We start from the raw sequence: 25,624 nt of genomic DNA on the forward strand, positions 1-25,624 counted from the left end.
ATCATAATGTTTACTTATGATAGGTAAGTGTACGTAGAATCGGTAGGCGTTACGTATTTTATATTTTTATAAAACCACAAATAAAATAAATATATTTTAACAATGTGTTTTATTTTTGGTACTAGCACTTCCAATAAAATTATTTCTGACAAACAATTAAAAATATTACTTCACATTACATTGTATATTTTGTTTTGTGTCACAGACGCCTCGGAAACATTTAAATACAACTTTGCGTACAAGATTAGCTAGGGATTGATTCGTGTCCATAGAGCAGAGTACGTACCACACTTACGTACGAATTTACAAGTGCAACAGAGTGGCAACACATCGAACGTGGTTTGCGCTAGGCCACCAGAGCCTAACTTACTTAAAGGGCGCAAAGCCAGAAAATTAGAAGGAAACAAGATATGACACGCCGCACGAAAGTTGCGACGAGAAATGGACATCGCGGGGGGTTTTCACCTTCATCTCAATTACGCTAAAATACACTTCTGTTTAAAATATTGCTCGTCAGATCCCTCGGCTATATCATACTAAAATTGATAATAAAATTATGCGACTATGCTTAATTTAATGGCATTTGTCCTTGTAAAAATTCAATATAAAAACTACAGTTTGCTCCGCATAACAGCCGTAATATCAATTAGAAAACTCATTTAATTGTTTACTGTATTATCTCGCAACCAATTCCAAATTCAATCTGATTTATGTTTACCCTTACGTTTGGAATCATTGTTTAAACTCCACAGCGTTATTTTGGAGATGGTTGACGATATCGTCGAGAACGCTGGAGGCGCCAATTCGGAAGAGCTTGGGGTCCAACCACTCAGGGCCAAGCTCGGTGTACACTAGTACTAACCAGTTGACGGCGTCGCGGCCCGTCTTGATGCCGCCTGCTGGCTTCAGGCCCACCTGGAGGCAAATTATTTTGTTTTACATATAATATATATTCATTTTTAGGGTTCCGTACCCAAAGAGTAAAAACGGGACTCTATTACTAAGACTCCGCTGTCCGTCCGTCCGTCCGTCCGTCTGTCACCAGGCTGTATCTCATGAACCGTGATAGCTAGGCAGTTGAAATTATCACAGATGATGTATTTCTGTTGCCGCTATAACAACAAATACTAAAAAGTACGGAACCCTCGGTGGGACGAGTCCAACTCACACTTGTCCGGTTTTTTATAGTTGCCGGCCCTAAGTGGCGGTAGATGGGGCATATTGCTGGTAGAACCGATGGCTTGGGGTACAAAGATTCTAATGTCGACCGCAAACAGAATGATGCAGCCAGAGAAGGCCCGTAAAAAGGTAAACCTATGGTCAAGATCGCACGCAATCGTTGGTTCGGGGCACCCCGTTTCCCGTTGTCGTTCGGGGTTCCTTGGGGGAGGCCTATGTCCAGGGCAGAACGTCTTTCGACTGATATGATGACGATACTAATTTTAGTTTTGCCATAAGCAGAAACAAACATAAACCTATGTAAACAAAACTTATAGGGAGAATGCATGTTGAACTGTTATTGGCCATCTGTTATGTAAGCATTCATATGTAAAACTTTTATTTACGGCTGTTGTTGTCCTAAATGTCAATAAAAATAAAAAAAGAATACACAAATGTCGTAGTTCGGTATTACAAGCTGGAGTAACGTACCTTGTGCCCCGTCATTTGGTAGAACTTCCTTATGGCTCTGCACATGACCAGCCCTACTGGTAGGGTCGCGTTCACTGCCTCCTTTCCCGTGGAGGTCTTTATAAAGTCGGCACCGGCCATCATGGACACCATCGAAGCTTTGTACACCTGGCGGAAATTTTAAGTTTCTTAAATGACAGGTCAATAATTATAATACAAATGAAAGGTACCCAATAATGTTACTTTGGGTTTAGAGTTGATACTCATAAATTACTTTGCGCTGGTGGCCTAGCGGTAGGAGTGTGCGACTTTCAATATGGAGGCCGCGGGTTCAAATCGCGGCTCGTACCAATGAGTTTTTCAGATCTTATGTACGAAGTGTCATTTGATATTTACCAGTCGCTTATCGGCGAAGGAAAACATCGTGAGGAAACCGGACTAATCCCAATAAGGCCTAGTTTCCCCTCTGGGTTGGAAGGTCAGATGGCAGTGGCTTTGGTTAAAACTAGTGCCTACATCAATTCTTGGAATTAGTTGGCAAGCGGACCCCAGGCTCCTGGCAAAATGCAGGAATAACGTGAGGAAGAAGACCCATTAATTACTTTTACTAAATAATAAGGTGTCCAAATCATGGGAAGTTTAGTCAATATATTACTTACATTTTCATATGTCCCAAGTTCCCCTACACCAAGTATGACCTTAAGGTGAGCTGTCCCACATTCCTTCCGCATCTGTGCCACCTCATTATACAGGACGTCCCATTTCCCAGTCAGTACGAGACTGCGGTCCAGAACTACATCTATTTCGGTTGCTCCGTCATCTACAGCTTTTCTGATTTCGAGGAGCCGTGGTTGCAGAGGATATAAGCCAGATGGGAAGCCAGTGGCAACTGGAATAACATGTTTTTTTACACATTCGGAAAATTTTATACAAAAATTGTAGGAGAAATATAGTTTTCTTTCATAACTAGAATGTAGGAACTTACCAGAAGCCACTTGTATTTCATCAGTCAAGCCCATACGCTTGAGTGTGCTGTATGCATCAGAAACTCGATTGGGGTATACACATACTGCAGCTGTGCGCACTTTCTCATCCTCACTGAGACCCAAATCACTAATTAATTTTGCTGGTAAGGGATGAGCAGCCTAGAAAAACAATTATAATTTGAATATTAAGCTTCTGTGATTTTAATGTTATATTTTGACTTTGACCAAACTCTAACCCATTAAACAAATTGCTCATTGATATTGGTTCAATGTGTAAAATTATTTACATACTGGACATTAACAAATAAATAAAATATGTAATTTTAATGTAATGTAAAAGTATTTGTTCATGTCTAACTTTTTTTGCAAGTAGGTTACTTTACCAGAAGTTTTATATTTATAAATTGTAGGTAGAAAAAAAATTATGGCTGTAATGGTCATAAAGAGATTACTTTCATGCTTGCTTAAAAAAAAGAATCAGTTTATTTAATTAAAGTCTAACTTTAGTATAACTTTAAAGTAGGTATTAAATCATTATGAGATATTGGCACAAACCTTTATACAGAGTCTCAAAACGTTAGAGGCAGTGTCGTCGCCAGCTAAAGTAGTCAAGTCAATAACGGTGATAGCTTTAAGTAACCAAGCATTCAGGTTCTCAGTGCTGGTCACCGGATTTTTACCCAAAATTGTTTTAACTTGAGCATCCACGCTATTTCTAAGTATATGGATATTTTTGAACATGGAAGGATCTGGAATTTAATTTAATTATTAATATCTTCCATATTTAGAACGAGGAATAGTGATAAAAACACTTAAAAACTTACCAAAACTTTGGACTACTTGTACCATTATTATAACTTTGTGGATGAGTAATTGACCCACTAAAACTTAGTATGGTAAATCTTCGGTAATTGATGTAATAACAACTATCGTTTTTAGTCATAAAGTGATAAAGTTATCAATTTTGTGATAAGAATACAACAAGTTATACGAAAGAAACAAAGATGTGTGTGTATGTCACTTGTGTCACTGTCATCTGTCACATAAACAAAGCGTTCCAAAATGAATAGTTAATGCCATCGTCATGCCATGCCACATAAAGTATTTTACAGTGTGGTAGAAAAATATACAGTACGAATTTCAATGGTTTTTCAATTCAATTCGACCCCAAAGTAATGGTCTACCGGAAAGAAAGAAAACAAAGAAAAGAAGAAGAAAGGGCATGGGCATTAAGTACTTTTCCATAATGGCAACATTTAGAAAAGGACAGAAGGTAACTTCGTCCCTCTCGCTCGGCACGTTTTTCCTTCCTTCTTACCAAGAGAACTAAACTTTAATGGAATAGAACTAGGGTACATTTTATTTTTTGACAGTAATAACTCCCACTATTTTTTTTTGTAAAAAGACCAATTATAATTATTAAGGCCCAGTAAGTTCGTGTTCTTCTCTCATTCTCACTGAGCGCGGGAGCGCGGATATAGTTATTTGTACAACAAGAGATCAAAGTTTGATATTTCTTCGAGTACTTATTTTGAGTCCCGTGCAAGTGAAAGATTCTATGATACGATTCTACGAAAGAATCTAATTTAGAATCTTGAGCGTAGTAAGGGACTCAAAAGCGCACGAGATGTAAATAACTTTGATCTCGTGTAGTACACAAAATTTTTCACCCAAGCAGTGAGAACATATCTATTAGACAACTTGAAAAATGTAGTCCTTCTTCGTCACTTAATACCTATGCACTCATGTTTTTTAAAGATATACTAACAATTAACTTTAATTACCGCAATGGAACACAAAAACAAAACGTAATAATAAATTTCAGTACTACAAGTACTCACCTGCGCCAGTTCTCGAAAATGGTCGTGCCACGCTCTATTGGGATGATAGATCGCTATCATCACTGACAGGACTATTGTAGCCAATAAGCCTGACATCGTGCTGATAGATCGATCGCAACGCCGGGCCGTGCTCGTCGACGACGTCACCATCCCCCATGATGAGAATCTCGTGAAGGCCGAGAAGGACAAGTCCAGCAAGTACCTAGACTAAGCTCACGAGATAACCGCCATGTGGGATGTTGACTCGACGATCATTGTTCCTATAGTCGTGTCAGCGAAGAGTCTCGACCAACACCTAGAGAGACTCTCGCTGGGTGGTTGGATCAAGGGTCAGATGCAGAAGGCGGTAATTTTGGACACGGCGCGTATAATACGTCGGTTCCTCACTCTGCGGCCCTGAACACCGGCAGCTTGGGCCCTGCCCCGCTGCCGGCGGCACCCTTAGGTTAGGTTTATTATAAAGTGTTTATATATTTTTTGTAATGTTTTGTAAGTGTTTTTATATTTTACTTTTATACTCGCATTGTAAAATCCTAACCTAAGACCCTAGTTGAATAAAGGAATTTCAGTAAAATAATATGGAAATAACGAACATCAACTGACACTTCAATTGGCAACTTTTTTTTGTAAATAAACTTCGTAAGATATGGTCCGAATTGCGGATACGTATTATTTGTCAACTAAAGTAGAATAATTAATTTTGCTTGATAATCTGTGTATTTTTTGAGCTCATTATTTTAATTGTACAATAAAATACCTAAAATATTGTGTTTTTATCAGTTTTTATCATATCTGAAACTTTATTTTTATTAATTAATTATTAAGAATTCATACTCGTACGTGGTTTGGAACGATGCATTCTGACGTTTTTGGGGGTCTATTATAAACCGTCGATATACCGTTGAATGTATAGATGGTCAAGCAAATCTTGTCAGTAAAAAAAGGCGCGAAATTCAAATTTTATATGAGACGATGTCCCTTTTTTCAAATTTGCCGCCTTTTTCTACTGACAAGATCTGCTTGACCAAATATATTTTTAACTTTTTTTTGTCTATTTCTTTTTGCTAACAGTGTGAAAGGGACAGAGATAATAGAACCCAAGTATTTCGAACTTGTATTAGACCCCCCATGTTGAAATGACATTTGACTTTAAAGGTCACTTGAATGTTATTTTGTCTCACCCAGTGAGCAAAATCGCATTTTGCTCACTGTTCTTAAGAAGCAAAGTACCCTTGTTCGAGCTGCTGAGGTGAAAACATGTTTTTTAATTTTTTGTAGGTACCTACGTTTAAATAATTTATGCACGATTTTCTGTTGCAAATAACTACATAATTTGCTTATAGATTTTGCTGGTCTAATATAACTAGATCAAAGATTCTCATTGATCTATATTTAAAACGGAAATGCGCAGGATTAAGCGAACGTTTGCAAAGACCAAACATACTTACGTACCGGCCCACTTGATTAAAAGCAAATATGAACGAACACAGCCTGGGTAAACTGAATAGATATGTATATCCATGTAGTTTATGAACTAACCTTTGGAATCGTACTTAGATGCCACTGTCCTAGCCACGTAATTCCTACCACATTAAATGCGTTTCGCTGGTTATAGTACTAGTGGTCACAACATATCAAATTAATATACAACATACCTATGTTGTACCTACACACAGGTCTCAAAATAGTCCCATCTAACGCCACCTATACACGGTGTGGCCTGTAACACGAGCAAATAATTAAAACATAGATTGTACTCCTCAAACGGTGACACTTTTGTTCTACAACTTTTAAAAATTGTGAAGTATTTAGACTCCCTATTTTTCATAGAAAATAAATATTATTTTCAATGGACGCCATCGCCACGCCATATCATTGTGATTGACGTTGCTTGTCACGCCTTAAACATAACCATGGTCTAATAAAACATGGTCTTCCATTCCCAGAGTGACACGCGATTACGTCACAATAACATTGCCACTTTATTTCAACATAACATGTTACATGGGTACATTATACCTATGGTTAATAAGTTAAAATATTTCTTTATAATTTTATAATTTTCATTTATATGTATTTTAGCTTAAATTTTACAATAACACGTCATTTTTAATTACTCGTTAGCAATATCTTCCGATTCACAAAGAAATTTCAGACTTTCGGGTAATTCTGTTTATACTACTGGCAACACAGGATAGCGCTGTGGACATTTGACAATTCGGATCTAGATAACTTCATGCCCTGACCGCCATCCTTGTCGAACGCGTGTTAATTGTTATTTCCTTCTCGCTCAGTGTCAGCAGTCGCAGTGTTTTCCAAACTTTTCACGTCGTAAGCTTGGTAATTAATGTGTAACTGTGAATTAGTTTTTTAAACGTTTGTCTTGTATAGATAAATAAAGTTTAATTTAATACATTAGATTTGTTTTATTTTACTATGTTTCTACATAAATAACTTAAAATTAATGCCGTTAAAATAATTTTCACCGTTGGTTAAATTCTCCCACATTTCAAAGTTTGAGAACCTGTAAACAGCATGATGACGTAGGCGCGTGTCAGTTAGGTCATACGCGAATCTCGGAATGGAGTACCAGGCGGAGTATATTATTATACCATGAACATAACAAAATTCGCAATACATTGCGTCTTAGAATAAACTTTAAAGTGTATTAAAAATCAAACCCCAAGTTATTTTTAAAAGTCGCTGAACAAATGTTGGTCAGTATGAGGAGTACAGCCTACAGTTTAATTTTTTTCTCATGTTACAGAGGCCACACCCGGTATACAGTTATTTACGTAGATAATATCAACGATCTTAAAATCTCTATTATTCTGAAAATAACATTAAGCGTTATAAAAGGAGGAATTGGAAAGATACCTTTACTTATACTTTTCCAAAAAGGGCCGGATGAAAATTCTCACTCCAAGTTCTGATTTCCCATTTTGTTTGGGGCTTGGAATTAACTTAAACATTAAAGAGAGAAGTTGTCTGCTTTGCGTCCATGGTTCGCTACTTAAATAATAAATGATCCGTCTACGCATCTGTGTTGATATTTATGTATGGTACCTGCCCTACATTTGTTATCACTTTTAATTAGGTAGGTACTTATTAAGTCAAAGAAGTCGCATTATTAAAATTATTTAAAGGCCAAGACGCCAACTATAAATACAGCCTCAGAAAGGTGTCAAAATTAAATCAAATTAAAAAAATGGACCAATAGCTATCTTTAATCAAAAGCCATTATCAACGGGAATTATTGTTAAAGAAATGATGAAGAAACAATTACCTGATTTAAATCAAATAAGCCACAGGAACTTTGTAAAAAGAGCATACTTTCCCAGGCATTCGTTTTCTTTTGCTGAAAAACGCTTTGAAGATAAGCTCTGGTCAAGTGATATTTGTTTACTTGGGCGCCTTTGAAAAATCTATTTAGGTTTCTCATTTCCTTTTTTAAATTCTTAATTAAAAACATCAAAGTGACTAAGTTTTATCATTCGAGATAGCTTTTATTTTTTGGAAGCGCAGCGTGGGCCATGCCGGTATCATACATTCGAATAGAGAGACGCTAATCAAGGAATAAATCTTCTGGCCGGTAGGATTTATTGCGATCTGAGATTTGTTTCTTTGTTTAAGTTAAAGGCTCCACCGGCAGCGGGCAGAGCACGCTCGCTATAAACATTTCACCGGGCCATTACGGAACCCTACCGAGAAAATGTCTCTTAGTTTTTGCTTTAAAAGTTTTAAAGGAATTACTCCTGTTTCCTTGTTTGTTTCGCGCGACACAGATTGAATCACGGCACTTCGTATTTTTATCTCAGTCCAATTGGCCAGATCTTTGGAATCTCGATGTTTTGTGTATGTTTTGGTTGCCCTTTGTTATCTCGGTCGTTCCACAGCTGGAAATTAGTTATTGTACGCTTGATTGGCAATAAATTCTAGAGCGAAGTGTCCCCGTGGAATGTGTTCTTTTATTAGCTGATAAATTGGTTCCCGGCGAGACCGAATGTCACGGCGGAATTACGTTTCGATTGTGTCTTGATCTTAACGTAGAAAATGTTTTAACCTAAACAAAGGCTATTTCACTTCACTGCCTAAAACATGCACCAATATAAACTTGTTAGTTCAAATTTTGGTCACGATGTGGATGAAACTAAGTAACTAAATTAATAGGTAGGTAAGTAAACGTTAATTAATATTCAGGAACAAAAGCTAAAAGTTGAGTTGGTGTTTTGCTGCTTCACTGGTGACATTATTTGAACCAGTCCTTACAAATTTGCACAGAAAAGCCAGAAATATTGCCTTCCTCATATGAAGTGATGTTTACGTTTTGAATGTAGGTTAAAACTAAAAAAATACTCCTGAAATTTGAGCGGCGAACGTTCATGTCTGAACACGCCAATGCAAACCCTGCAAACCGCACTGAAAAATTTCGGTTAACCGCAACCATGTTGATAGTATTGGTGTAGATGAATTCTGGCTTTTTGTGCATGTTTGATGATAGGGGTTAAAATTAAAGCGCCCTTCTTATGTTGTGTGAATTTGTGTGTCTGTCCTCTTAAAATTACGGGCACATAAAATATTAAGAATTTTATATTTTTAACAAGTAGGTACTTAAGTATGTATAGATGTATTAAAGTTAATGTAAATTTCAACAAATTATTTATACGTAGGTACCTAAAGGAAAAACCAAGCAATCCCTTTTTTGGAGACTTATGGTAATTCCTGTAAATAGTGAATCCTACTGAACTGTCTTTTGTAGTGTTTACAGAATTAAGGCTTTAATTGAACATCCTCCACACAATTTTTCGAATCAACCACATAATCGAACGAGCGAGCGAAGCGAACGAAGTTCTTACATTCGACTTCGGACACGCGACTGGCTAGGGGCACGTCCCGGCATTTCGATGTTTTTAAGCTGAACTATCAGAGGATAGTTTGATACTCAAGAACTTAAGTAAATTTGTTCTAATTTAAATGAAATTGGGTAAACGTGTAGTTGAGGGCATTATATTTTAGTCATTAAATTATGAGCAGGCTCGATCAAGGGGTTATTGAGCTAGAAGAGCTTAGAAGGCTAAAAAGCTATTTGTGAGGGGTCTTGCTATTTTGGTCATCTTTTTGAAAGAAAGTATGGTCGAGTTTGGTATCAAATGAAAGTGCTCGGCTTGCACTTTAATAATATCGTTTTTAAATTCACCATTTTGAAATAATTAGCAAGATAAAAATAAACATAATATAGGTACTTGACATTTGACAGGAAATATTTCGGCTTACCACAGATACAGCATGGTCTAATAAAACATGGTCTTCTATTCCCAGAGTGACACGGGCCTACGTCACAATAACATTGCCACTTTATTTCAACATAACATGTTACATGGGTACATTATAGGCATTATAGCTATGGTTAATAAGTTAAAATATTTCTTTATAATTTTATAATTTTCATTTATAATGTATTTTATCTTAAATTTTACAATAACACGTCATTTTTAATTATTCGTTAGCAATATCTTCCGATTCACGAAAGAAATTTCAGACGTTCGGGTAATTCTGTTTACATTACTGGCAACACAGGATAGCGCTGTCACATTTGACAATTCGGATCTAGATAACTTCATGCCCTGACCGTCATCCTTGTCGAACGCGTGTTAATTGTTATTTCCTTCTCGCTCAGTGTCAGCAGTCGCAGTGTTTTCCAAACTTTTCACGTCGTAAGCTTGGTAATTAATGTGTAACTGTGAATTAGTTTTTTAAACGTTTGTCTTGTATAGATAAATAAAGTTTAATTTAATACATTAGATTTGTTTTATTTTACTATGTTTCTACATGAATAACTTAAAATTAATGCCATTAAAATAATTTTCACCGTTGGTTAAAATTCTCCCACATTTTAAAGTTTGAGAACCTGTAAACAGCATGATGACGTAGGCCCGTGTCAGTTAGGTCATACGCGAATCTCGGAATAGAGTACCAGGCGGAGTATATTATTATACCATGAGATACAGTATCAGTTAAGGGCTCCACAGACCTTGTAATATATCCACGCGATTTTTGATCCATTTCCGCCTATAGTGGGACATAAAGTAGTAGAAATTAAATAAAATGGAACTCTAAAATTTCCATACTAACTATAAACGGTCAAACAAGTTTGTCAGTAGAAAAAGGCGCGATATTCTAATTTTCTATGGGACGATAACCCTTCGCGCCTACATTTTTTAGCCGCTTTTTTTACTGACGGAAATGGCTTGACAGACTATAAATTGTTGCCATGTGTAAGCTTTTTACGTCAAAAATGTGACAGCTAAGTAGAAAGTGGCGCCCTCATTTACTAACCGACTTCCAAATCTCAAAAGGAGGAGATTCGAATGTGATTTTTTTTAATGTTATTTCCTCCACATCTTTCTGATTTTGAAAATTATTTTTTTGATTGTATGTATACGCATACAGGTTGCTCCCGTTTTTATCAAAATCCAGTTCTGATGATGGGATCTATGACGAATCGAGGGAACTCCTCAAATCTTAAAGGCATACATATAGTGATTTATGTGTTTTATCAACAAATCAAGCATATACATTCAAAAAAGTGACATTGATGAAGTGGAACTGCTGATGATGATCAGAACGGAACTCTTTAACGAAGCATAGTTCACGTTTGGCGATTTGTCCTCTTCGTTATGATTGTTAAGCAAGTTAAGTTTTGAAGCCACATTTTTGTCAAGCTCGAGTTCTGATGATGGGATCCACAAGGAATCGAGGGAACTCCTCAAATCTTAAAGGCATGAGTATAGAGATTTTTGAATTTTCATCAGAAAATCAAGCATTTTCATTAAAAACTGTCGCATTTGATGAAGTGGAACTGCTGATGATGATCAGAACGGAACTCTCCAACGACGCATAGTTCACGTTTGGCGATATGTCTTCTTCGTTATGTTTGTTAAGCACTTTAAGTTTTAAGCCACATTTTTGTCAAGCTCGAGGTCTGATGATGGTATCCATGAGGAATCGAGGGAACTCCTCAAATCTTAAAGGCATGCGTGTACCGACCTACATCTGTGGAGCTCAGGTACACAATTGAAGAGTAGAACTTTTCAATACCCTACTCAACTGAGATCTGCAGACCCACAACTACGCTCTTTATTTTGATTCCAATCTGAAGCTGTCTCTAGATATGTTCTCTGCCTATACAGGAAAAATAAAAAACTCCGGAATACGGAATATTTTTGAAAATATCAAGAAAATTATTGATAACGCCACAATGGAAGGAGATCCAATAAAATATGATTTATTTCGTTCCTAAACAAAGTTATAATAAAATCCATCAAGCTCCATTGACGACTTTCTGTACTAACATAACGGTAATGCATCAGAATATCAATGGACTGCTCAACAAGGCTGATGTGCTATATCTTCATTTGCAAGATGTTATTGATTTAGAAAAACTAATCGACATTGTGTGCATTACAGAACATAACATGAAGACTGGAGATGAAGTACATTTGAAGATACCAAACTATGTGCTAGCGGCTCATTATTCAAGGACTAATAGAAATGGGGGATCGTGCATACTGATACGTAATATTTATAAGTTTAAGATAATTAATGAGATTATGGAACAAAGCATTCAGAATTCTATCGAAATATCGGCAATCCAAATAGTAGACCTAAAATTGATTGTAATTTGCATTTACAGAGTTCCAAAGACAAATATGTCATCTATTAATCTGCTCTTTGATAAATTGAGCGATATTTTGAATGATATATGTTTTAAGAATAACAAAATCATACTTTGTGGAGACTTTAATATAGATCTGCTGAAAGATACAACAGCTTCTTTAGAATTTAAAAATCTTATTGCGAGCTAATCTTAAATTTGGAATTAACAAACCAACAAGATTAAATAGATACCTGTACGGTTACCATCAGTTTGTCACTGACATTAACGCCGTCGAGAACGTAATTTACTTTCTATACGTCCCGTTTGCACTAATATGCGAGTGCGAGCGAGATGTATAGAAAGTAAATTACGTTCTCGACGGCGTTTATGTCAGTGACAAACTGATGGTAACCGTACAGTATAGACAATGTAATACACAACATCCGTGGTAGTACTTGTGAAGTACTTGATCTTGGTATGTCTGACCATACTGCACAGTTGGCAAACTGCCCAATAAAAAAAACCTGCCTCCTTCAATTTTGGTATGTCTATCGCAGGGATTACAGTAGCGAAAATATGCAAAAATTCATTGACTGGATACGAAACCTTACTTTTAGTGAAGTATTCAATTCGGACGATGTAAACAATGCCTTTGATAGCTTTATGGATGATTTTAAATTGTTTTACGATCTGTGTTTTCCCTTGAAAAGAATTAAAATGACAAAAACAAAAAAACCGAAATGGATCAGCAAAGGTATACGCAAATGTTGTAAGCGCCGAAGAGAAATGCTTTGGACATATAGATTGACTTTGAAAGATGAAGATAAAATAGCATTTAAGACATATTTAAATAGATTAAAAAATATTATTAAACTTACGCAAAAATCTCAAAATGATAATTTTGTAAATAATTCACAGAATAAGGTTAAAGCAACATGGGATATAATAAATAACAATAAAGCAATATTTCCGGCAGAATGTATTACAAGTATAAGTGACAAAGGAAAAATTTTGAATCATCCAAGAGAAATAGCAAATGCTTTTAATAATTTTTGTATAGATTCAATTAATGATATAGCTAATAATAGTAATTCACATATCAATTGTAATAATTTAATTTCTAATAACTTATCAAATTCATTATTTATGCCGCCGGTGATTTCAATTGACATCCTTAGAATAATCAATTCATTAAAAAATACGAGAAGCACTGGCTACGATGACATTGATACTAAGATTCTGAAAAGCGTTGGTCATATAGTGGCACCAGTTATCAGTCATTTAATGAATCTATGCATAATAAATGGAGTTTTTCCAGATAAATTAAAAATGACTAAAGTAGTCCCACTATAAAAAAAGGAGACAAAAATGATTTGGGCAATTATAGACCAATAGCCTTGCTATCAATTATATCTAAAATTTTTGAGAAGGTGATTTATTCAAATATTTACAACTATTTTGAAACAAAAGGATTACTTGCTTCAGAACAAAAAGGCTTCTGGTGTCAAAAGTTGTAGTTAGCATGGACAAACGAATACCCGTAACAGCAATGTATATGGACTTGACGAAAGCGTTTGACTGCGTGCATCCAAAGATCTTAATAAATAAGCTAAGAACATATGGTATTAGAGGCAACGTACTAAATCTAATTGAGTCATATATTAGTGATAGGAAGCAGTATACAGTAATAACGAAGCTATGCTATGAAACAAAAACAGAAGTCACATATTCGTCGGATTTGAGAGAATCTTTTTATGGGGTGCCGCAAGGAAACATTTTAGGGCCCCTGCTCTTTATTATCTATATAAATAACCTTCCCAAAATTACTAAATATCCAATGGTTCTCTTTGCGGATGATAGCACCGCTATTTTCACTGGTACAAGTTTGAATAATTATGACATTGATATTAATTTCGAAATGAGTAATGCTTTGGAATGTATTGTAAAGTGGCTTAATGAAAACAATCTAAAAATAAATATTGAAAAAACAAAAATAATGAATTTTAGACAAAGGAAGAACGAACTGGAAGATTTAGATGTCAAATATAAGGGGCAACAACTTGTAGAAGTCTACAACACAACATTTTTAGGATTGGTTTTAGACAGCAACATGAATTGGAAAGGTCAGATTGATAATTTATATAAAAAGTTAAGTCGTTACTCCTATGCACTGTATATGCTAAATAAAGTAGCTAGCCAATCTGTTGTGTTAACCGCTTATCATGCATATGTATCTTCTAGTCTCCGTTATGGCATCATTTTCTGGGGGAATTCGACTGACTGGTACTTGGCTTTCAAAGCTCAGAAAAGATGCCTTAGAGCGACTCATCATCTACTGCCCAGAGTATCATGTAAGCCATATTTCGTAAATTTAAAAATATTAACTTTTCCTTGTATGTACATCTATGAACTAGTAATTTTTGTGAAGAAACATCCAGATATATTTCGATGTCTTAATAGTCAACGACTGCAACACATGGTCTGTGCACATCCATCGAGAACTGCTCTCTTGTCAAAAAGCGTTCTCGGTATGGCTCCTAGAGTTTATAACAAATTACCTGAACATATAAGGAAAGTGTGTGACATAAATATATTTAAAAAATCTGTAAAAAAATTTTTGGTTAGGAAGGCTTGATAGATTATCGTGGACTTTAGAATTTGGAGGAATACGGAGAATCCGGGAACTGGAGCCGATACTGCGGTGTGCGGTTCTAAACAAAATTTATACTCGCAGGTGACTTACCCGTTCGTCCGTCGTCCTTTGTCCACGAAATCCAAGAGCGGTGTAATATTATGTTGTAGCGGGCTGAGCGATATATTTATATATTAAACTGCAGGATTCTTCTTATAATATCACGAAGGAAATCAGTACTTGATGCGGCGATTTTCAATATTGAAGTCTGTTGTCAGTAAGTCAGTATGTCAACGTCATGTCTACGTGGCTAGCAGTCACCGTAGAGTTTTTGATTTAAAATAGGTCTAAAGGGAATTTGGCTCAGTAGCGCCACCAAGGCTTTCTACTTATGTAATGAATTTCTCATTGACAACCTTTACTGAATAATTATTATTAAATTGAAAATGTGATATGTATAATGATAATTTCTTTTTTTTTATGATTTTTATATTATTTTTAATTGATATTATTTGGACATTTTACTTAATTTATTGTTTGACATACACACTGCCTGTAAATCTTAATTTAGTGCATGGTGCATGCTAATTGCTATTAGCAATCAAACTTAATTTCGTATGCCCTTGGGTACGACATAGTGGAACAATTTTCCTTTTTTACCATCATTAGGGTCAAACAGATCACTGTGTTATGTCTTTCCTGTAGACATACACAAGAGTTAAGGGCTATAAAGGTTAATTTTCTTATTTAACCCTTATCCACGTGAAAAGGTCCTCCTTTTATTTAAAGAACTATGATAAAATCATTACTTACATGCCCACAAGCTGTTAACTATTGCCCACAGGAGAGAAAACTAGCGTGTTATCGCGAACAGCATATTTTTCTCTCCTGTGGGCAATAGTTAACAGCTTGTGGGCATGTAAGCAATGATTTTATCATAGTTCTCTAAATAAAAGGAGGACCTTTTCACGTGGATAAGGGTTAAATAAGAAAATTAACCTTTATAGCCCTTAACTCTTGTGTATGTCTACAGGAAGGACATAACACACTGATCTGTTTGACCCCATATGCAATATCATGTTGTGTACACATATGATCGACGAATAAAGCATTTGTATTTGTATAGAGATTTGTGTATTTTCATCAGAAAATCAAGAATTTACAGTAAAAACTGTCGCATTTGATGAAGTGGAACTGCTGATGATGATCAGAACAGAACTCTTCAATGACTACACGTTTGGCGATTTCGAATTTCGATTTTGACCGAGTTGGCCCTGGAGCCAGACCTGACCCGGATCCGGGCTCTTATCTGGACCTGAACCCGGACCTGGACCCGGACTTGGACCTGGATTTGGACCTGGACCAAGACCTAGACCTGGACCACTATGATTACCTAGCAGAAAATGTAGGTATAAAGTATAATGATGCCAAACTTACTAGCCCCTCCCGCTCAAACCCCCGTACACCGCACCCCACGCGCCGTTAAGTGGGTTAGTAAGGTTAGGTTTGAGCTGCGATCCTCACAGAACCGAAAAAAAGTGGGTTAGGTTAGGTTAGAACTGCGAGCCTTACAGAAACGAAATGCTACTAGGCAAGTGGTTTTGGTTAGGTTCGAACTGCAATCCTCACAGAACCGAACTGCTATCAGAGAAGTGGTTTCGTGAGGCTAAAACTGCGACCCTTACAGAAACGAAATGCTACCTACTAGAAAAGTGGGTGGTTTTACCTCCTTTTCTACATAGTGCACCATCTATGTACAATAATCTTTCACCGGCCCCCATAGAAGTCGGTTTTTTTTCTTGAAGGTGCAACAAAGTCAATCGCTCTATATAATTTTTGGCAAACAGCGAGTTCTCAGTTCGGGGCGAACTACTAGTGTAAAATTCCGTTAGAGTAAAGTCGGCTAATTGCGTGTATGCGTGTATGTTGTGGGCGACCTACGCATGCATTTATTCATTACGAAAAAAATACTTATCTACGTGCAAATATTATGAACTACAATAACTACATAATAGTACGCGTAGGTAGGTAGCTATAATGTTATAGTGTTATAGTCAAGTCTTGCAAAACTTTATCGGTAATTTATAGGTTTAGGTACTATAGCACGGTTTCAGTTTTTCTCTTTGTATCCCAGTAAAATAAAACACTGTATATTTTAATACAAATTTTCAATTCCATAATTACCTAGGTACCTGTGAGCAAAGAATTTCGTGTTGCAAACGTGACTAATAAAAAGGTTGAGTCGGTTTGGAAGCTCGATAAATCCCCCGAACGTGAGAGATTTATATTTCTATTAGGGAATGTCTTGAGACACCAAAGTCTTGTATTGCTTACCTAGCGCCGACTCCAGCTAACCAGTATAACCGTGGGCTCCTTCTTAATCAGACCCCCATTAAGGTTGACTCACGCAAGACCGGGCCGGGGCCGGGCCGGAGCTTCCGGCGCTTCGTTTTATATGGAAAGCACCACGTGATCATAGATCAGCCGTCATAGAAAATGACATTTCGGACGCGTCGGCCCGGGTCCGGCTCGGTCTAGCGTGAGTCATCCTTTACTGAGCTTCATGACTCCTTTTTAAGTGGTCAAAGATCTGTCTCCATCTGTAGGTCCGTTGCCTGTAGAAGAGCAGCACTTCCAGATTTTTCAGTTATCTGGCCCGACTATCTTTTCGGACTTCGACCTCTGGGTCTATTTCCTTAAACCTTTCCCGTCACTATCAATTTTTCACAATTTTTACCGTGACCTATATCCGAGAATGATCCGTGAAAGAGAGGTACCTACAGCGGAATATCATCTTGTTCCGGTTAAAAGCAACCCAGCTGGGGAAGAATAATATATAAGACTACCTACCACATACTTTGCAGGCGTGCACTTCCGAAACACGCAAAATATTCCGATAACTCATAAACAATTGTTAACGCATAAATAAAGTGATGTCTGTTACTTGTATTTCAGGAAAAGTGTTTTATTGAGCATAGGTATATAAGGTAGTTCGTACAAAATACTAGGTAGGTACCTAGGATAGAAAAAATCCTACAATAGACCCAGTTCATGCAAAAACAGAGACCACATTTAGGTGAACTGCAGTAGTCGGTCATTGCCATGGGAATAGCTCCTATGGACGACGACAGAATCGGTTTCCTTAAATATTAGAGGCTCTGTGCTTATTCGAGCGTTCAACTTAACACTTTCAGCGCCCTTCCGAGTGTCATTGTCGTCCAGAAAACTCGTTCAAGGCAATCAAGGGGAAAACATTCAGTAGCAATAAATAAATTTCGAATCCTCTTCTGCTTGTTGCATTTCGCAATTACGGGGGGCCTAGCCTTGTGACAATCGTTTAATTATATACTCGATACTAAAATAATGTACTTGTAGAAATGGATCACGTGACTATGTTCGCATCTGTCATCCCGATACAATTTTACTTTTTGATTGGCATTTCGCTGGCTCAATATTACAGGGTTCTATGTTACATTTTCAAGATAGTTGAAATTCGACTTAATGTCACTATGACAATGTTCAAATTTCAGTTCGATAAAAGTGAAACATAGAACCCTGTAATATTGGGGCAGCGATTTGTCTATAACCCATTGTCATGTTGGTTACAGCTCCTGATTCAATTCGAATTTACCTAATCTAATAATCAGAGCGTACTTGTTACGAGCACAAAAAGGGGTATTGATAATCAATGAATAGAATCTGCTTCTGTTTTGGGTCAAAATGGAATCTCAGACATGAATTGGAAATCAGAATTATTTAACCTGTAAAGTGGACTTTAAAAAACGTAACTTTCCCAAAAACTATTTCAATTAAAAAACTTACAAAATGGTTTCTTAAAAGTGTATGTATATAAATAAAAAATATAAAACAATTAATTTGCATTTTAAAAACAAGTATTTCAAGTACATAAACCTCATCTCTGCCTACCCGGTAATCTAGTGCAATTCGAACATCCATAACTCGATTGTAATTTTGTTCAGAATACGACCATATTATCGAACGAAGCCACCAGCCCACCATAAGTACCTACACTACAATGAAAAACGATTGAGAATAAAGTAACACCCAATTCAATCACCGTTGTACAGATTTACGACGATCGGACGACCACATTGTTGTTTTATATGCCCTCACAGTATACTAGCACACTGCGAATCTCATTCTAAATCCAACAATAGCCTCAAAAGCAATTTGCGATAACGCTCAATTAATTTTTAGGGTTCCGTACCTCAAAAGGACTCGCCTCTGTCTGTTTGTCTGTCTGTCCGACCAGTCCCCCCCCCCCCCTTTTATATCCGAAACTACTAGGTCTAAAATTTTGAAAAAAAAAATACACAAAATACGAGTAGTTCTTTACCTATAAACCATAATAATATCTTCAAAATGTTTACTTATGCCAAAAATTGCGTAAACCTAAACGAGATGTTCTATCTTAATTTTGTTTTCTTGTAGCTCATTTAAATATTTATCATCCCCCTAATTGTAAGAGGGAGCGTAAATCTAAATCAGACAAAGACTGTTCAACAGGTCTATTTGTTTTTCCTTAGTGTGATAAATTCAAATTTCAATATTTTTCCGTCGCCCCGGATTCAAGCTCCGATAGGTAAGCCGGGCGGATAGGATTGCCCAATTCTTTTTACGTGATGATTTGTAGTTGGCTCGCATTAGTGGAACAGCTTTTGAATGTGAAACTAAATAAGCGGTTCAGAAATGCTGTGTAATAGGAGTAAACTGTTTTCTATTCTATTCCATTATTTATAATTATAAAAAATAGGATACAACATAACTATAAATAACTGTTGGATTTATTTAAATATCTAAAAAGCAGACACCATTTTTTATTTTTCAGAACAAATGTGTATTCAAAAATACTTCAAAACTCACCTACAAAGAATATATAGCCTACAGGTAAGAATCCTTAAATCCATTGTACCGCTAAAAATCAAATATAAATATAAACATAATTATGAAAAGTTATTTCAGCATTGTAAAATAATGAATGTATATGATAAAGTGAAGCTAGCGATAATACTAGAATATAGACATAAACTGGGAAGTCTGAATAGGTATGATAGACCAAATAACCTTAGAGTACTGATAAATAAAAAACATTTCAATATACCAAGTAGTAACAATTTTTATGGACAAAGAGTCTGGTCGACTTATTTGCCAAACATCCTAAATAGTCTTCCTAGACATATAATAGATAACATAGAAGATAAGCCTCATAAGCTGAAACTAATGTTAAAAAAATACTGCTTGAACTGATTAAGTAGATAAGTCAAAAGCAAATATAAAATAGATACACATTATATTATATTATATAAGTTTTTAATCATATATATTTTTCAAATATACCTAATAAAAGTGATCCACACAATACAGATTACATTAGCCTAATAAACATTACAATTAAAATGTTTAAATTATACATAAAAATAAAAAAAACCCTAAAAATAATTAAAATAAAACTTAACCTACACTAAGCTTAAAATAACCCACCCTGCATCGTACCTGGCTCAAAGGTCCCCATAATGCCTGCAGCATTCCCCCGCTGAACTGCTATGGAGACCTGTTGAACCAAGTACGGCCCAGAGCGAGGATCCCCACCTCTCTCCCGCAAACGCCGGCCTATATCCCCAAAAAGTCGGCGAGCTTCCACTCCCCACGGCCCCGCTGTCTCTAGTGCTACCGGCACAAAATCGTAAGCAGATGCCAGTGCGGAGTATTTAATGTGCTTTTCCTTGGCAGCAGTCTCCGCTGCCGAACCAGCACAACGCATGGTCTGCCCCAAATGGGATGCAGCGAACGTGCTCACGCAAGTTGCATCCCACAAGAGGCAGTGTCCTTCCTCTCCGCCACGGAACCAACGTAAGGCCGTCCGGCCTCTTCCCATCCGCGCGACTGAGACCCGGCGGCTCCAACACACAGGGAATGTTTGCCGAAACCATGGCCCTCCGCACAATCTCATTTATAGAGTGGTGTCTCGGAAAACGGCCAGCGCATCGTCGGCAACTCAGGCCATGATGCCCGTTCTCCGCCACCCATGCTCCGCAGCTGAGGCTCACACACTTTTGCCCCCAATCTGAGTGCCACAGCTATTCTCAGCGAGTCATGGTCTAGCATGGTACCCAGTTGAGGTGAGGGCAATGCATGGAGCCACGCCCCTGATTCTGGCTCCGCGATGGCCTTGAGACGCGCCAGATCTGCTCCCGAGGCACCAGACATCAATGATCAATGAGCTGTATACGTGTTTGCTCCACACGTCGTCCCATTCCCGCTGAACGGCAGGGTTGTGAGGCCGCAAATCGCCCGGGACTGTGACCGACCATCTTGCCAGCGCTTCAGCAACGAATGGGACCGGGGAATTGCCACCATTCAAAGAAAAAATGCGAGTGACAAGACCCTCAGCTCCAAACGAAGACGCAAGAAACGCCACTAGTCCCACATCCTCCACGCGACGAATCCCCAAACCACCGTACCGAACAGGGAGTGCCGCCTGAACCCACTGTGCTTCACTAAGCTCCACGTTCAGAACTAGCTCCAAGGTCAACTTCAGCTGTCCATCTAACTCCCTCGCGTCGTCGACAAAAAGCTGCGACGGCGACGTCCGTAAAATATAAGTCATCCGCGGAGTGGCAAAAGAATTTCGCAACAATGTTAAAGCGACATGGGACGACAGATTTCCTGAGTGACCCCGCACTGCTTCAAGAGCCTTTTTTTTAGTCTGCAGAGCCGCACTGACCCCATCAGGAAATATTGGCGCCCCCAGCAAAGAAAGAGAAGCTTTATTGACCTTCTTAATACCTGATAGCAACTCTTCCAGAGATCTTGACGAGGCATTCGGTACGAGACCACAAGCGTAGAGCTCACATTTTGTTGGGTTTACATCCAACCCAATCTCCCTCAAAGCTGGTATAAGCTTCTTTAAATTTTTATTTTTTTATTTTTTTACAAATATTATAATAAAATTTAATTGAATTTTCTTAATGCATATTATTCTTTTGGCTAAAACAAATAAAATTATTTATTTATTTAAAAAAAATCTCGACGTTGGTTGGACAGTTTCTTTTCTGATTCTGATTCTGACTCTCTTCCATAAATAACGATACTTTGACATAAATTGTTAATTGAAAGTACCCATAAGAAGTACTTTACGTAAGTTTATAAGTCATTTATCATATCATATCATATCATTTATTTTCATAATAGGATTTTACAATCGCTTTATGACGTCATATTTTTATAATACAGATGTATTTTACAAAAGTAAAGAGTTTAACTTGGGCGAAAGGCACTATTTCAGTCTCGGACTCGGAGTATTGGCTCTCACTGCGCCCGAGTTACTTAGTTCAAACTACCTCGACAGAAATGGGTGCCTTTCATCCCTTGGTTAACAATCTACTATCACACCATTACATGTCCATCATTAAATTGTAATGGGAAGCGCGTGTAACTCAACAATACTCGTATACCGCTGTAAGTCAGAATTACTTTCACGCCTAATATATTTTTTTGCAACTGAGATCGTGCGTGGCTGTGTAATGTAAGTACCTACATCTCTAACCAACCTGAGTAACTTAAGATTCTTAAAAAGTAGGTAGATGTAATCCGATAACACACTTTTAAACTATTATGACCAGTAGCAGAAGTAGCTTTATACCTATTCTATATCTGTCTTATTCCTTAGACTTAAACGTACAAAATTATCCTCTTTCCCACCATTAGGTACATGTCTGTCATTCAAAATGTAACGGCAAGCGCGTATCACTCAACAATATACTGCAGTAAGGGAATTACTTTCACAGCTAAATTATCTTTTAGCAAGCGCGCTGGTGTTCTCAATGCTTACGCGAGACAAGGTAAGTGCTCGGTCGGGACTCCCTTTGGCATTTTCGCGGGGTCACCTTTTTACTATAGGTACTTGGTTAATGTCTAACTTGTTTATTATTGTATTGGCGTTATCTAGTAGGTAGTTTCTAGTCCTAGAGGCCATCGTTTTGAAATATTACGCGGTTGTCACACTGATGCGAATTAAATAATTATTATGGGGGTTATAGTGGGGTTACAAAGTGCTTATAAAACTACAGCCGGTAAACTAAAGGATGGCTCATGCTAGACCGGGTCGGGGCCGGGCCGGAGCTTCCGGCGCTTCGTTTTCTATGGAAAGCACCACGTGGTCACCGATCAGCCGTCATAGAAAATGACATGTCGGAGGCCTCGGCCCGGTCTAGCGTGAGTCCCCCTTAAAACTGTTTAGTTTTATGAATGAGAATTTCATTTAAAGGATGACTCACGCTAGACCGACCCGAGCCCAGGCCGAGGCGTCCGACACGTAAATTTTTATGACGGCTGATCGGTGATTACGTGCTCACCATAGAAAACGGTGCGTCGGAAGCTCTCCTAGCATGAGTCATCCTGTACACTGTTTTTTTACACTGTTCGTCTGAAAACTTTTAATTCGCCCGGACTCGCTTAGCAATTAAAACGCCCTTGGTTTTAATTCCATTTCCTTAATGGAAACACTCACTTTTCAACGATTCAGTGTCCACTTTTCTTTGATGCTCATAATGGTACATTTTATATCTGACAACCGTATAACCTTGCGTGCAATTAGGTTACTGAAAGAATGCCTGAATATTTAATTACACTTAGGTAAATGTCTCGGACTCGAAGTTGGTATTTAATGTAAGCCAGTTACTGTTAAATTAGCTCCTGTTGTGCTAAGCTTTAAGGAATAAAAATACCCATTTTGACGCTAAATTGACTAAATTAGTAATGTTAACTTCACTTCGCCTTTTCCACTACCTAATACAGCTTTGCGTCTCTTTTGTTTTTCTATACTGGAGACAGAGATACAAACCTAACACTTCGTTTTCTATAGAAATCATCACGTGATCACCGGTCACCTGTCATAGAAAATAAAGTGTCGGTTGCCTCGGCCCGGACCCGGGCCGTTCTAGCATGAGTCATCCTTAAAACGGTCCTAGTGCATGTGCAAGTGGGACTTAGAGGTATGTAGGTAGGTACGTATATTGCTACAAAAACATTATCTGGAGTTGCAGGCGTCCATAGGCTACGGTGACTGCTTACCATCAGGCGGGCCGTATGCTTGTTTACCACCGATGTGGTATAAAAAAAAATATCTTGGAAGATATATCTGATATACCTACAATTTTTAATATTTGTTGCTATGGCGGCAATGTAACGCAAATGTAAAATAACGTTCACATGTCTTTTCTGTAGATTTTTGAACTAATTATCTACATAGGTATACCGTATACCTGAAAGGCGGACGGATGGACGGACAGCCAAGGCTTATTAATAGAGTTACGTTTACTTCTTTTATGTATAGAATTCAAAGACCCAAGTAATTAATTAACAAACTGCTACGTTTGAATCCGATTTTAATTTGATTTTAAATTTAGTATAGAAAACAAGAGCCATACACGAATGAATCCGTCGTAAAAGGAAACGAATTAATGAATGACGATTATATATGTACCTATGGGGTACTATGGGAAACGTACCTATTGAGATACAATTTGTTTACTTGGAAGCCTGAAGGGAGTGTTACTAAATTGGCACAGAAACAAAAGCTATTCATAATAATCAAACTTTTGATTGATGAAAATCTTTGTGTTTACGAAATACATTTCTAATATCTTGTGTACCTCCCTACACCAACAACAGAGAGCGTACATGCGTGTGTTATTTCTAAGTTCCAAACCCTAGTCGACTACGATTCAGTTTTCATCTTCAGGTGCACCATCACCAACGTGCAGGCCCCGTAGACAACATGCCAATCGCTAACGCTTCGTAGCGAACGAAATGTAACTGTCACTGTCACAATAATATGGAAGAGTGATAGAGAGACACAAAGCGATTCGATGGCGAAGCGCAAGCGATCGTCACCTTGGCTAGGGCGCCAGCGTACTATTGTTTTCTACCATGGTTTTGAACTCCGTCTGTGCCGCATCTCACGCACTGCCGGTCCCAAGCCCGGGTAAAGGAGGAGGATTTTTCGGAGGGCTAATAACCCCACAAGGTAAAAACCAACACGTTCCCAAGTTCAATATAGTAAAGTCAGGAATGCCTATAAAACAAAGACCATGGCGAAAACTAAAGGAAAAACGAAATTACCTATACGATTTGATACATAGAATGTGCAAACCATGCTGAAAAAAGATGGATGAGGTTGCCCTTGAAATACAAAAGTACAATTTCGATGATAGCCTTAGCTTTAATAGAGATTAGATGACAGATGGTAGGGATCTGGCTCTATAGATAAGCCTGAGTACACTATACATAGATAGCCAAAGGCATCGCGGTACTGGTTTCATAGTTAGCAAGAAACTCCGTAGTTTAGCTTTGTAAATACTAGGCTTTGAGCTAGCGTGCACACCGCTGAAGGAGGGAGTAAAGGACGCCAAAACCCACATAGAGCTATAACTATAATAGTGCCATCGGAAGTGAGTAAGTAATAGTACATTATTGTCGAGGCTCGGAAGTAGCTACTTGCAGGCTGAGGATTCGTTTTAAACGGACGACCTTGGGAGTCCGTTTAATTGAATCCGAAGCCAGCAAGTAGCCTTCCAGCCGAGTCATATATAGTGCTTTTCTCAAAAATGGTGCAAGAAATATAAATATCATAGAAATATTTTACAAAAGCAACGTTCTTACGTATATATTTTCACAGAAAAAAGTAGAAACAATTGAAAAAATTAGCTTTGCCGCCTTTTTATTTTTTTAATAAAAAAATAGAAGTGTATTTTTCTGCCGAAAATACGTCAACCTATTTGAGACAGCTAAATAGTCGCGGTACTAATCATCTGTTTGGCTGTTTAATGGGCCTGTGCCTTCATTTGATATGGCCATT

The 25,624-nt window shown here is 37.5% G+C and overlaps 1 protein-coding gene across 1 annotated transcript; it reads right to left on the reverse strand.

The window, feature by feature from the left end:
* Positions 1 to 731: 731 nt before the first annotated feature.
* LOC134793457 (deoxyribose-phosphate aldolase) lies at positions 732 to 3,623 on the reverse strand. The gene is made up of 6 exons (XM_063765033.1): positions 3,440 to 3,623; positions 3,171 to 3,364; positions 2,615 to 2,774; positions 2,289 to 2,518; positions 1,651 to 1,797; positions 732 to 915 (listed from the first exon to the last, which is right to left on the reverse strand). Exons 1-6 carry the CDS (start codon positions 3,462 to 3,464, stop codon positions 733 to 735), a joined length of 939 nt encoding a protein of 312 aa, XP_063621103.1. The 5' UTR covers positions 3,465 to 3,623; the 3' UTR covers position 732.
* Positions 3,624 to 25,624: the final 22,001 nt, after the last annotated feature.

Source organism: Cydia splendana, chromosome 9 (genome assembly GCF_910591565.1).
Source record: "Cydia splendana chromosome 9, ilCydSple1.2, whole genome shotgun sequence".
Classification (NCBI taxonomy): domain Eukaryota; kingdom Metazoa; phylum Arthropoda; class Insecta; order Lepidoptera; family Tortricidae; genus Cydia; species Cydia splendana.